This window comes from Thalia democratica, chromosome 6 (assembly GCF_965202585.1).
Source record: "Thalia democratica chromosome 6, ktThaDemo2.hap1.1, whole genome shotgun sequence".
Lineage (NCBI taxonomy): Eukaryota > Metazoa > Chordata > Thaliacea > Salpida > Salpidae > Thalia > Thalia democratica.
In genome coordinates, this window is record NC_139170.1 from 19,168,674 (window position 1) to 19,180,997 (window position 12,324).

At 26.4% G+C, this 12,324-nt stretch overlaps 1 protein-coding gene across 1 annotated transcript; it reads left to right on the forward strand.

Moving 5' to 3' along the window:
• The first annotated feature begins 4,049 nt into the window (after positions 1 to 4,049).
• LOC145837937 (protein arginine N-methyltransferase 7-like) lies at positions 4,050 to 11,281 on the forward strand. Its single transcript, XM_082945432.1, has 9 exons — positions 4,050 to 4,170; positions 5,312 to 5,508; positions 6,462 to 6,575; positions 7,595 to 7,696; positions 8,208 to 8,352; positions 8,575 to 8,744; positions 9,199 to 9,378; positions 9,678 to 10,347; positions 10,430 to 11,281. Exons 1-9 carry the CDS (start codon positions 4,059 to 4,061, stop codon positions 10,882 to 10,884), a joined length of 2,145 nt encoding a protein of 714 aa, XP_082801558.1. The 5' UTR covers positions 4,050 to 4,058; the 3' UTR covers positions 10,885 to 11,281.
• The last annotated feature ends 1,043 nt before the right edge of the window (positions 11,282 to 12,324 follow it).

Here is a 12,324-nt window from a genome sequence, read left to right on the forward strand (position 1 = left end):
CTTAGTATTTTTAAAATTTTGTTTAACATTTTAGAAGCATTTAGAAACACAAAAATGTGTGCTAGAGGTTTGCATAAATTATTGTACTTTAACTTCAATTTAATTTAAGCAAAGTATTTAGATAGGAAAATAGATAAACAATTTTTTACCTGTCTTATAACTTTCAGTAAAAGTTGAAATGACATTGGTAGTAGCAAATAAGTAGACATCATTTAAAAAAAAACAAAAATATATTTTTTTAGCTCTGGAATAGAAGAAAATAAGCTCTTGAGAAAAGTTCAACATCTTGAACAGTTGCTGCTTAAGGTGCATATGTTGTCGCCAAAAATAAAAGTTTATGAGTAGCACAATGAAATTTTTTCAGTGTTGGTAATCACATAAAAAACAACACAAAAAATTAGCATTCTAGGTTTTACCACCCTCAGGTTTTCTACATTTCTCTCAAAACAACCCCTATGTAAGTTGTATCAGACCTTAAAAATTAAACCTTCAGTTTTTGACATGTAGTAATCATCACAAAAGTACATTTAATGTGTTAGAAAATTAAAAAAAAGGTTTTGTAGAATTACTTCTTGATTTTCTTAAAAATCAATAAAAAGTACAGAAATTAAAAAAATCCTCAATTAAACTTTCTTTAAGTTGTCTTAAAATGTGTAGAATATGTTTTTGTGATGATTGCTACATATACATAAACTTCAGCCAAAAAAGTGAATGTCTAACTTTTTAGGTCTGATACTATTTACATAAGGGTTTTTTCAGAAAAATGTAAAAAGCGTGACAGTGATAATAGCTAGAAAGCTAATTTTTGTTTGTTGTTTTTATGTGATTTACCACCCACAAAAAGTTAAATTACGCTCAACTCCAAGATCAAGGCAACAGATGCACCTTACTATAACAAGGATAACAAGAAATTTTTCAGTGTTTTTTTAGTATTTTTTTTCTTAATTTTATCATAACTTACAGGGTTGCCACACACTAGGATACATCAGAATATTTTGAAATTTTTTTATTTTATAAATTGTAATTCTATAAATAGGAGTACTTGGGTGATGTTTGCTGGACTTATGAGTCCATATGATTTAGATGTGTTTTTGCTTCATTAAGAAGAATGTAAAAAAAAAAAATTCCAAAAAAATTGTTTGCTGCCCAAAAAACTAGTTTCACCCCCAAAAATCACATGCTTTTCGATTTTTTAACAGTAATGATATCACTTATACATGTTTTAGACTTATAATTTATGTCTTAAATGAAAGCTTATACTTATTGACATACATTTAAAGACATATAAACTGATTTTGATGTAATATGAAGTGATAATCACCCTATATGTGCAAAGTTTGTCTGTAAAATGTAGGGGCATGGAATACCGCACATTTTTTTGGTCATGTTATAAAATGCAAATAAGTACATATGATTTGGATGTGTTTTTGCTTAGTTAAAAAAAATCTTAAAAAAAATTATAATTTTGTAAAAAAAAAAGTTGCTGCCCAAAAAACTGATTTCAACCCCAAAAATCACATAATTTTTAATTTATAGACTTAAATAGTAATAAAATTACTTATTCATTATAGTTTATACCTATAATTACTCAATAATCATAGTTTCTAATAACAGAAAGTGATTTAAAATGTATTTTATATATATATCAGCATGCAATTGAAATGACATTACATCAGTAATATCTTTCTGCCTAGCTGACTTGACACATTTTATATTCTAAATCAAAAAACTAAAAGTAAAACGGCAGAAAAATTTGCTTTTTATATTAGAATAAAAGAACAATTTTCAGACAAAACTTGCATATTTAGTGTAATAACGACATCAATGTACAACAAAAGCAGTTGAAATGTCATTAATTTATGCCTATAATTGTAATCTTTCATTTAAGATATAAGTTATAAGTCTAGGACATGTATAAGTAATTTTATTACTGTTTAAGTCGAAAAATCAAAAAGTATGTGATTTTTGGGGGTGAAATTAGTTTTTTGGGCAGCAAACTTTTTTTTGAGTTTTTTTTCAGATTCTTATTAATGAAGCAAAAACACATCCAAATCATATGGACTTGAATGAATATTACAATTTGACCAAAAAAATTTGCTGTACTCCCAACCCCTAATGTAAAATTTTCAAATGTTGTAAGGAACATTTTCTGAAAGTTTGAGGTAATTATCTCAAAAAACATAGAAGGAGATAGATTTTTACTGAAATAGTTTTTTTTTGCCTTTTTAGTTTACTCCTCCCATAAGGAACCTATTGTAGTCTCCACTATATCTCAGAAATTGTTTAAAGTTTTAAAAATTTGTAAAAAGCTACTATAGCTTAATTAAAACCCTCAAATTAAGATCAAATTATAAAAAATTCGATCACACCCCTATGCCATTAAGTTTAAATTCCTTAAGTTCTCAATCAACTTGAGTTTTCATAATAACTTCTTTTTATTATTATTTTTATCAATATTTAAAGACCATTGCTATTTAGTCAAAAAAGTTTTTCTAACCATTTTTCTTAATAAAAAACTTTTTTACAATTTTTTAGACTTTCTAAGCACTTGGTTATAAAAGACTTTATAAAAGGCAATACTGTGTTTATCACATTATTGTCACTTTTCAATATTTTTTTTTCTTTTTTCTGCAAATAGTTAAGTAAAACTTTCTGACTAACTGATAACTGTGTAAAGATATAAGAACAAAAACAAATTACCTGAAAATTTGAAGTTTCTACTGTAATAACTCAATGTAAAAAATCCCTTTAGGAGATAAAATTCTGGTGAAGTTTGTATTTTCAATAATATATTGACAACAAAATTTGCTACATACATTTATAAAAAAACTTTGAAAAAGTCTTAATGTTAAGTTAAAATTTTTATTCTATAAAAAATTATTTTCAGTTTATGCTTATAGCTTTGTATATAAATTTTACAATAGTGGTAAAATTTTTTCTTGACTTTTTACAATCTTGAGTTGTTTTGTTTTAGTTTGCTTCTTATATACAATGAATATTATTAAAGCCATAGGTGGGTAAACATTTTTTTTAATACAAAAATTGATATTGGCTCTTATATGAAAGCTTAAAGTATAAACTACAAGTCAGTTTTTATTAAATATAAAAAATTTAATTAATTTTTGAGATATAGACATTTTTGTAAAAGTTGTTCAATATAAACGTATGGACAGCAAATTTTTCACAGTCTATTTTCTTGGAATTTTAAAAATTCACAAAAAAAATATCTCCTTCATATTTTGTGTTAGAGACCTCAAATTTTCAGGAAACATTTCTTTTATAATTTAAAATACTTTTAATGTTGAGTTATTAAAAATATTGAAAAATATAAATTTTAGATATAAAAACAAAAGTGCTTTTTTTTTCAGTAAAATCTTAATTATTTTAAATTTAAAAAATTCTGCATTATATCTTTTTAAATATTAGTAACAGACTTACTGTGAAAGTTTGAAGAATATTGGTTAAAAAAATAAGAAGAAGATAGATATTTAGCAAAATAGTCTTTTTATTTTTTTTTATTTTGCACCCTCCATACCTACTTAGATTGCTTATATCTTAAAAGTTACTTTGAATTTTGTTAAGCGGTTAAAAACATTTAAAAGCTCAAACTAAACTCTACAAAATGAGATAAACTTGTAAAAATCAAGGTGGCCCTATGCCCTTGACAAGCTTCTTATTAAAATAATTTTTTTATTTTAGTTCGGTATATGAAATCATTTTAAACATTGATTGATGTTTAAAAATATAATTAGAAACAAGTCTTTTTGATATACAGTTTAAAACTATTAAGATGTATATGATTTATAATGATACAAAAAACATATGTCTTGAATGTATTATGTAAAAACAACTTTCTATAATTACCTAAATAACATGGAAGCCTTAATAACCGAAAAAAAATATTAAAATTCATTAAAAACCCTCTATATCTTACTGTAAACTAAAATAGTTTTCTTGACTAAGGTTCTTAAATAAATATATTTTTCTCTAAAATGCTATAACAATAGTTTTATCAGTTTTTAATAATTGAATAAATGTTTAACAGAAAAGTAAAAGCAATGATAGAAAAAAGAGAAAATGAAGATACTTTATTTTTTGGTTATTGTAACCCAACCACTGGTAAGCTAGAATGGAAGCCTGAAAACAAGGATGAGTATGATTATTTTACAGGTAATATTCTGTTGTTATATAATAGCTGTTGTTAATTATTAAGTTTTTTTATGAACACTTTTGTCAATTGTCACGTTCGAAATTTAAAGATTTGTTTTAGCTAAATATCAAAGCCATAATAAGTTAAAGTTTTTTACCTTTAAATAATGTAACATATTGTATTGCTCAGTATTTAATAGTTAAATATTTAAACATTTTAAAATTAATATTGTTTACCTTTTATGAACTATTAGCACTAAACTTTTTACACCTAACAGAAGCTGAAAATTTTTAATAAAATACTGAGAAAGCATTTAAGTTTTTTTTTACTTGCTTTGTATTTTTAGTAAATTAATTAATTGTGTCTGGTAGTTTATCTTTAATGGTCAAAAAGTCACTAAATTATAATAGATAAATATGTACCTATTTTAATGAAAGTAAAATAAGTTTTGACTTTACGGAGTTTTCTTGATTTATAAGTTGTTTTTGGCTGATAGTAAAATTTTATGTATGACTTTTCATAGTAATGTAGCATTTAATCATCATTTAAAAAAAAACATTTTTGAGTTCACAACATAACATAATCATTATACTTTCAGAATTTGTTTTAATAAACAGTCTGTGTTGTAGGTTAGAGTGTAGAAATGTTAGTTATTTTTGGTTTAATTGTACATCTAATTTTTTTTAATAACATTGTTAAAGCTTGTTAAAGCTATAAATATATTAAGCATATAACTGAAATTATATTTTATTTTCACAGTTTATTATAAACAAAAATGTTTCACTCTTATATTAAGATATAATAGATCATCTGTTGTTAAAATAACTCTGAAAAAAAGTTCTGAACAAATAAATGGAAGGTATATAAAAAAAAATAACAAGTTAAACAAAATAAAAAACAAAGTATTGAAAAACTTATGGTATAATAAACTCATATTTAAATCTAAAATTTATTACTATTACTGCATTAATTTTTACTCTGAAATGTTAGTGCTAAAGTAGGTTATATAAAATTAAGTTTCAAGATATTTATACACACTATAGAATTAAAAAAAATCTCCTTGTAGCTACTTAAGTTGTGGACTTCCAATTGTTTAATTTTAAAGAAAATTACAATATCATATAACTTAAATATAAAATTATTTAAATATTTCAAAAACAGATGTAGCACGCTCTTCATACGCTGATATGCTGCATGATACAGAACGAAATCAGTTGTATTACAAAGCAATTAAGTTGGCCGTAGAAGAAGTTCATAAGAGAGGAGATAAAGCCAAAGTGCTAGATATTGGAACTGGAACTGGCTTGTTGTCAATGATGGCTGCTACAGCAGGAGCTGACACTATATATGCTATAGAAGTAAGTGCTTTAATTACTTATCATTTTGATTGCTTAAATAAAAAATAATTATACTTTGCTGTGTGGTATGTATATTTTTTAAATGTTTACTGCTGTATTTTTATAATGAACAGGGTTGCCAAAAACCTGGAATCCTGGAAAAGCCTAGAATATGACAATTTAGGTAAAAAAAAGACTAGAAAATCTGGAATTTGAAAAATTTTGAAAAAAAAACTGAATTTCAAAAAAAAAAAAAAGCGATCAGATACAAAAAATTAATAATAAAGATAAATTTTTTTTGTGTCACTTAATTTTTTTACATTTAAAGTAGCTTTACAGTATCTTTTCAATGTTGTTATAATACTTAGGACATTTTTTTTTACCTTAAGTTCTATTTTATACTAAAAATGGACCAACAAATTTGTTTTTTTTAAACCCGGATGAAATTTAGAAAACCTGAAAAAAAGTAGCAAAACACCTTTGGCAACCATGAAAGAATAAATTAATAAGTTAAGTATTATATCTATGTATAATTTTTTTCTTATATTCTTTAATATGACTAATACTTAAAATAAAAATTTCATGCAATCTACTTAACGGTTATGTGTCAGGTTTGCTAAATTTATCACTTTTGTTCATATGAGCTTTTCCTTAATCCTAACTAAAGTAACACTCTGAAAAATTGATGACCTGTAAAACGTAACTTCTTTGCAAAAGTTTTGTTTTTGCATAATCAGTAAAGTAAACATTGTATTAGTTTAAAAATTGCAACATTATAGTTACAATGCATTCCCATACTCAGAAATTGAAAAAAAAATTAAGTATTTAGTTTAATATAAAAAATGATCAAGGATTTTGAAAGTTTGTATTAGTTTTCTTTAGTATTAGTTGTACAATATCTTGCTCATCCTTAAGTTTTTTAAGACCTAGCACTTTGTATATAGTAAGAATTAATCTATTTATTTTCTTTATAGGTATTTACTCCAATGGCAAAAATTGCAAAAAGAATTGTCAAGAAGAATGGTTTTCCTCAAATAAATATAATTAATAAACATTCGCAAGAAGTCAAGTTAGGTGAAGATATCAACGTATGTTTTGTTGATTAAATGTATTAAGGCCATAGGGGGGGTCCGACTTTTTTTTTTTACAAAAATAACTTTGGCTTTTATATGAAAGCTTTAAATACAAACTACAAGCCTGTTTTTATAGAATTTAAAAATATCATTTAACTTTTGAGATATTTTATTTTTTGTAAAAAGTTTCCGATACAAAAGTATGGACCGCAAATTTTTCGGGGTCAATTTTCTCAGAAATTTTAAAACTCACTAATAATCTATCTCCTCCTTCATTTTTTGACCTAGAGACTTCAAATTTTCAGGAATTGTTCCTTTTAATATTTTGAAGAATCTGAATGTTGGAATTTTTGAAATTTTGAAAAATAAAAATTTTATCCACAAAAAACAAAAAAAAAGGGTAGTTTTTTGACAATAATTTTTTTTTACTCAAAATTTAAAAAATTCCTACAATAGATCTCTTTAAAGTTTAATGATACACATTCTGTAAAAATTTGAGAAAGATTACTCTAAAAATGAAGGAGGAGATAAATTTTTAGTGAAATAGTCTTTTTTTGCATTTTTAGTTTTCGCCTTCCATAAAGAACCTATTGAACGCCCTTTCTTTGATCGCTTATATCTCAAAAGTTACTTTGAGTTTTTTTAAGCGGTTAAAAGTGTCTGATAGCTCAGATTAAATTCTACAAAATAAGATCAAGTTGTAAAAAACAAAGTGGACCCCCCCTATGGCCTTAATATTAACTTAATTAAATTATTGGCGTTTGTTTTGAGAATTTTGATATTAACTTATCTGTGTAAACTTTATTTTAGAAAATAATATACTACATTTAGAAATATAAATAAAGATAAGATTACAAATTCTTTTTTATATTGTACAATTGTAAAATTTTATAATTTTTGCTATTTCTGTTAACATGCGTAATATAGAACTATGTACAACAATAGTAAATTAGTATAATTATTTGCTATAAAATTATTGTACACTATTATGTTTGGTGTTTGTCAGTATGTTTAAATTACTTCAAATAAAACAGGAAAAGTGCAACATATTAGTAACTGAGTTATTTGACACAGAACTTATTGGTGAGGGAGCTTTAAAAAGTTATCAACATGCTCATGAAAACTTTATGGAAAAGGTTTGTTTCATATATGTTTTTTAAACAAAGCATTTGTTATAGTTACCATTTTATATATTCTCGTTTAAAGCTAAACTTCTATTAACTTTACGACTATGTATTACTATTAGTACTTGTACTATATTTAATTGTTTTTCTAGTTATAGGAAAATAAAAATTAGACAATTTTTTACCTGCAAAGTATAGAAACTTGTTAGGTTTAGTTTTGTACACAACTTTTATTTTTTCAAATGCTAACTTTTTTTTTTTAATATTTTAGATTGGGCTTGGGATCATCTATTAATTGAATCATACTTTAAATAATTTAAGCTACAATTTAAATATGTTAATATATACTGTATAACATTACTTTTTAGAGATGTACTTTTAATTTTTTTATTAACTTAACTTGGTTTACAGTTAAATTTTGTTTTTAATTTTGGAAGTATTCATATTGATGAGTATTTTAAATAATCGCTCAATTGTAAACTTATATTTTTTGAGCTTGCAATATCTATAAAAATGTTTTCAGAATTGCTTAGCTGTACCTCATAAAGCCACCGTTTTTGCTCAAGTTGTACAATCTCCTTTTTTAACTTCATTTAATGAATTGAAACCAATTGAAATTTCTACTCATTCACGACTTCTACCAGATGAAAAAATGAGTAGTGGAAGAGGTTTGTCTGACATAGTTTACTATACAAATGTACCAATAAATGATCTACACTAAGAAAAGTATAAAATGTTATTGAAAATTAATTTTGTTATGATTAGTAAAGAAATGCTAAAAGTAATTAGTTTAACATTGCAAAAATGGTCACCAAAGTATTCTTCCTTAGAGTTAGATTTATCAAAAGTAATTAATGCTACATTTTAAAATCAGTTTTATCGTTTTGAAGGGCTGTCAACTGTTCATGACATCCAGCTGTCACAGTTAGAAACTGATAAGTTTGTACAAGTCTGTAATCCTGTGCAAATATTTGAAATTGACTGGAGTGATTCTAAAATTTCAGATACCTCTAAAAGAACAGTCATAGAAGCAAAATCTGAAATAGATTGTGAGGCTCAGGTTTGGTTTTGATTTGTTAGTTAGTTTGTTAGAAATGTTTTGCTTTTTAATTGCTAGGATGAAATTATTTACTCTTTAAAAACTTATTTAATTATAAATTAGCGAAACATTCTACAAAAGTATTTTTACATATATTGTACAGTGGTTTTTGCCTTTTAGTAGTTTTACATGGATTTGTGGTTTAAAGCAGGGAAGATTTGAAACTTGCACTACATATTTTGTGGTTTGTAACGAATAAAGGTGGTTATTTTTAAAATTTTTGAAAAGGAGGCGGTTATAGAAATTAGTTTAGTTTAAAACTTGTAGTTGTTGTTTTTTTTAAACAATTAAATAATTTCAATCAGTGGAGTAAATTTAGCTCGTTATATTTCTAACTCACTTGCAGTTTTATTTAGTTATTTATTTTTAATATACTACTATATGTATATTTTTTTAAAGTAGTCCTAAACGCTAGGTGGTGTTTTCATGGTGGGATCTCGAAATGCATCGTGACAGTGGAATAGTTCTCTCTACTGCGCCCAAGTGGCAGCACCCAACTCCGAATAACATGCAATGGAGGGACCACTGGATGCAGAGTGTTTACTTTCTGCCATACAAACTGACTCTTGCCAAAAATGAAAAGTTTGTTTTACAAGTAAGCTATAATGTTTGGTTGATAGTTTAAACTTTTGAATAATGTTTCCATATTTCAATAATCTGTTAAATAACAGTTTATATTTCAAATTGTTAAAAAACCATAGAAGAGCTAAAACCAAACTGACTTAAAAAATAAATATTGATAAAAAACTAAAAATAAAATATATGATATTGAACCAACAATATTTTCTTCTTTCTACAATATGCACTTACTAATTTAGATAAACTGACTTTCACGGAAAAATAGTTTATTTTTTTTAAGCAATCTGTTTTCCATGCTAAAATTATCTTTGATAGGCTTTCCATGATAGCCATACAATGTGGTTCGAAGCAGGCAAGTTCAGCAAAGACTTGCTGTTAAAAAATGACGGAAATCTCGACCTTCCCATGTGGACGTACGGACCGAGAGGAGCGGTTAGCAGGCCTCGCATGGCAATGATAAACGATGTCTCCAGAAACAAACGGTTGATCGAAAGTCTGCAGCAAGTTTCAATTGGTTCTGACGAGAACTCCACAGCCTTGTGCTTGGGTGACTTCAGCCTGCTGCCCTTGTTGCTGTCAAAACTTACGGAGTTTAAAGGCAAAATTGTGACTCACGAAAAGTCCGAGCTTGCTAGAGTCGGACTCTTTAACTTGTGCAAGCACAATGGAGTGAGCAGCGAGAAGCTACATATCTCCTTCGCCGAAGCGCTGCAAGATTTGAAGAATGAGCTGAAGGGAAGGAAAGTGACGCATCTGATATGCGAGCCATTCTTCACGTCTTCCTACCTGCCCTGGCACGATTTGTACTTTTGGTACGCCAGGTCTGAACTTGACCTTCCGCACGAGACCCGTATAATGCCTGCCAGGTGTCACTTGTGGGGAGTTGGGGTTCAGTTCAGAGATCTTCATAAGATCAGGGCTCCTGTTGGTAACGTAGAAGGTTTCGATGTCTCTTTAATGGACCAAATGATTGACAGTGCGCTTGGTATGTTTTTATTTTACTATAAATACTGTGTTTTGTTGATAAGTAAATTACTAATAGTAATAGCTTAATATTATTTTCACAGGAAAAAACGAGCACCACGTATCAGAGCCACATTCTCTGTGGGAATATCCCAACAAGCTGGTCACCACTCCCACAAAGTTGGCAACCTTCCAATTCAATGAAACCGTGCCGTCGGACGACTTAAACTTCCAAGGCGTCATGAAGTCATCGAAGCCTTCAGCATCCTCCTCCGCCGCTGAAGGGGAATTTTCTTGCGGGCGCGGGTGTGACGGCGTCGTCATGTGGATGGAGTACGATTTGGACGTTGCTGGAGAAAGAACTTTGAGCACTGGGCTGGTGCGACATGATTGGTGGAATTCAAAGAAGAAGCGTCCTGATTGGTGTACATACCACAGACAGGCGGTATTTTTTTTTAAGGACACCGGTGTTGTGAGTGAGGAAGGTGTTGATCTGTATTATGACGTAAGATTCAAACCTGCAAGCGGTGAGATCGTAACTAAGTTTTCTTTTGAGTAGAAATTTTGTCAGCGTTGTTGAGAAAATTAATGATGTCTAATCGAATTCTTAATTGAAACAGTTTTTTTGATTAACCGAATAACAAAACTCCTCATTTTAGTATTTAAGAAATAGTTTTAGGTTAAACAGCTGGTTTAGTGTGTAGAGTTTGAAATAATAAATGTTTAATGAAAAGTTCACGTTGATATTTTTTATTTTAAACTGATTGATTTAAGTGATATGATAGATATTTTATATTTTTTAAAATAATTTTTTTAGTCACATTATTTTATGTTATACAATATGTTTAGGAAAAATGTAATTAATATTGGTTTATTCGCTTTTTTATTTCACATTTACATGCGCAGTTACAACAAGAAATATTTTTTTTGTTATTGTTATTGAATGCTTCTACTCTACTGCGATTTTTGTTTTTAAATTTTTTTGAATGAAAAAGTTATCAATTTTTTTTTAGTTAATATTTTTATTGTTTTTTTAGTTAAAACGTTAGAATTGAAAAAAAAGCACTTTTAAATATTTGAAATAAATTATGTTAAAGCACTTAAGCTTATACAAATCATTTGAATTGAATTATTTTCCCTGTATTTTACTTAAGCAAATAATTCGCTCATAAAATAAATTGTAAAAAGTTTGAATTATTTGAGATCTTTAAAATATAGTCCTATAGGTTATAAGCTCAATTAGTAATTTTAAATTAATACATTTTAAATTGATTTCTTAGTAGCTCTCTAAAGTTATAAAAAAAATTTTTATATAAATGTTAAAATTTTTATCTCAGGTTTAGTGTTTTTAATTTACAGTTAAGGTAATTTAATTTTTAAAAGTTAATATGATTTAATTGTAAAAAAAAGGTTCTATGATTAAACTTACTATAAGTGGTTTATTTTTATGAGATTACTTTGATACTAGTTTTGTTTTAGTACTGGTTTTAACTAAAAAATTTAAACATAAGTCACTTATTTAGAAAAGGTTTATTAATTAATTTCATTTAGCACATCATCAGAATAATCTTTTTAAAAACTGATAATAATACATTGTAAATAGTTTTCATTTTAAAATTCATTGTATATAACTAAATTTACACTATAATATTATCAGTTTTTATCCTGATGATGTGCGAAATTAAATTAATTAATAAACCTTTTTTGAATGAGTGGCTTATGTTTAAATTTTTTGATACTAGTATTTTACCTTTATTAAATCGATAATGGGTTAAAAATGAACAGAGTGATGTGTATTTTACTTATATTTATTTATTTAAAAAAATTTTTTAACTAGTTTAATTTTTATATTTTTCCAAGAGACTAAGTAAAAAAGTATAAACAATAGAAAAATTAAATGCTAACAAAAGTTTTAAAAGTTTTAAGAAATAAAGCTTAACTAGTTTTTTAATAATAATGTTAATTTGTTACTTTTTGGAATTAAAAAATCTTAGCCAAA

Excerpts from the sequence above, each read along its gene's own strand:
- LOC145837937 (XM_082945432.1), top strand. The coding sequence starts at position 4,059 with ATGATAGAAAAAAGAGAAAATGAAGATACTTTATTTTTTGGTTATTGT. Across the intron at positions 5,509-6,461 it reads ACACTATATATGCTATAGAA|GTATTTACTCCAATGGCAAA; the intron begins GTAAGTGCTTTA and ends TTTTCTTTATAG. Across the intron at positions 7,697-8,207 it reads ATGAAAACTTTATGGAAAAG|AATTGCTTAGCTGTACCTCA; the intron begins GTTTGTTTCATA and ends AAATGTTTTCAG.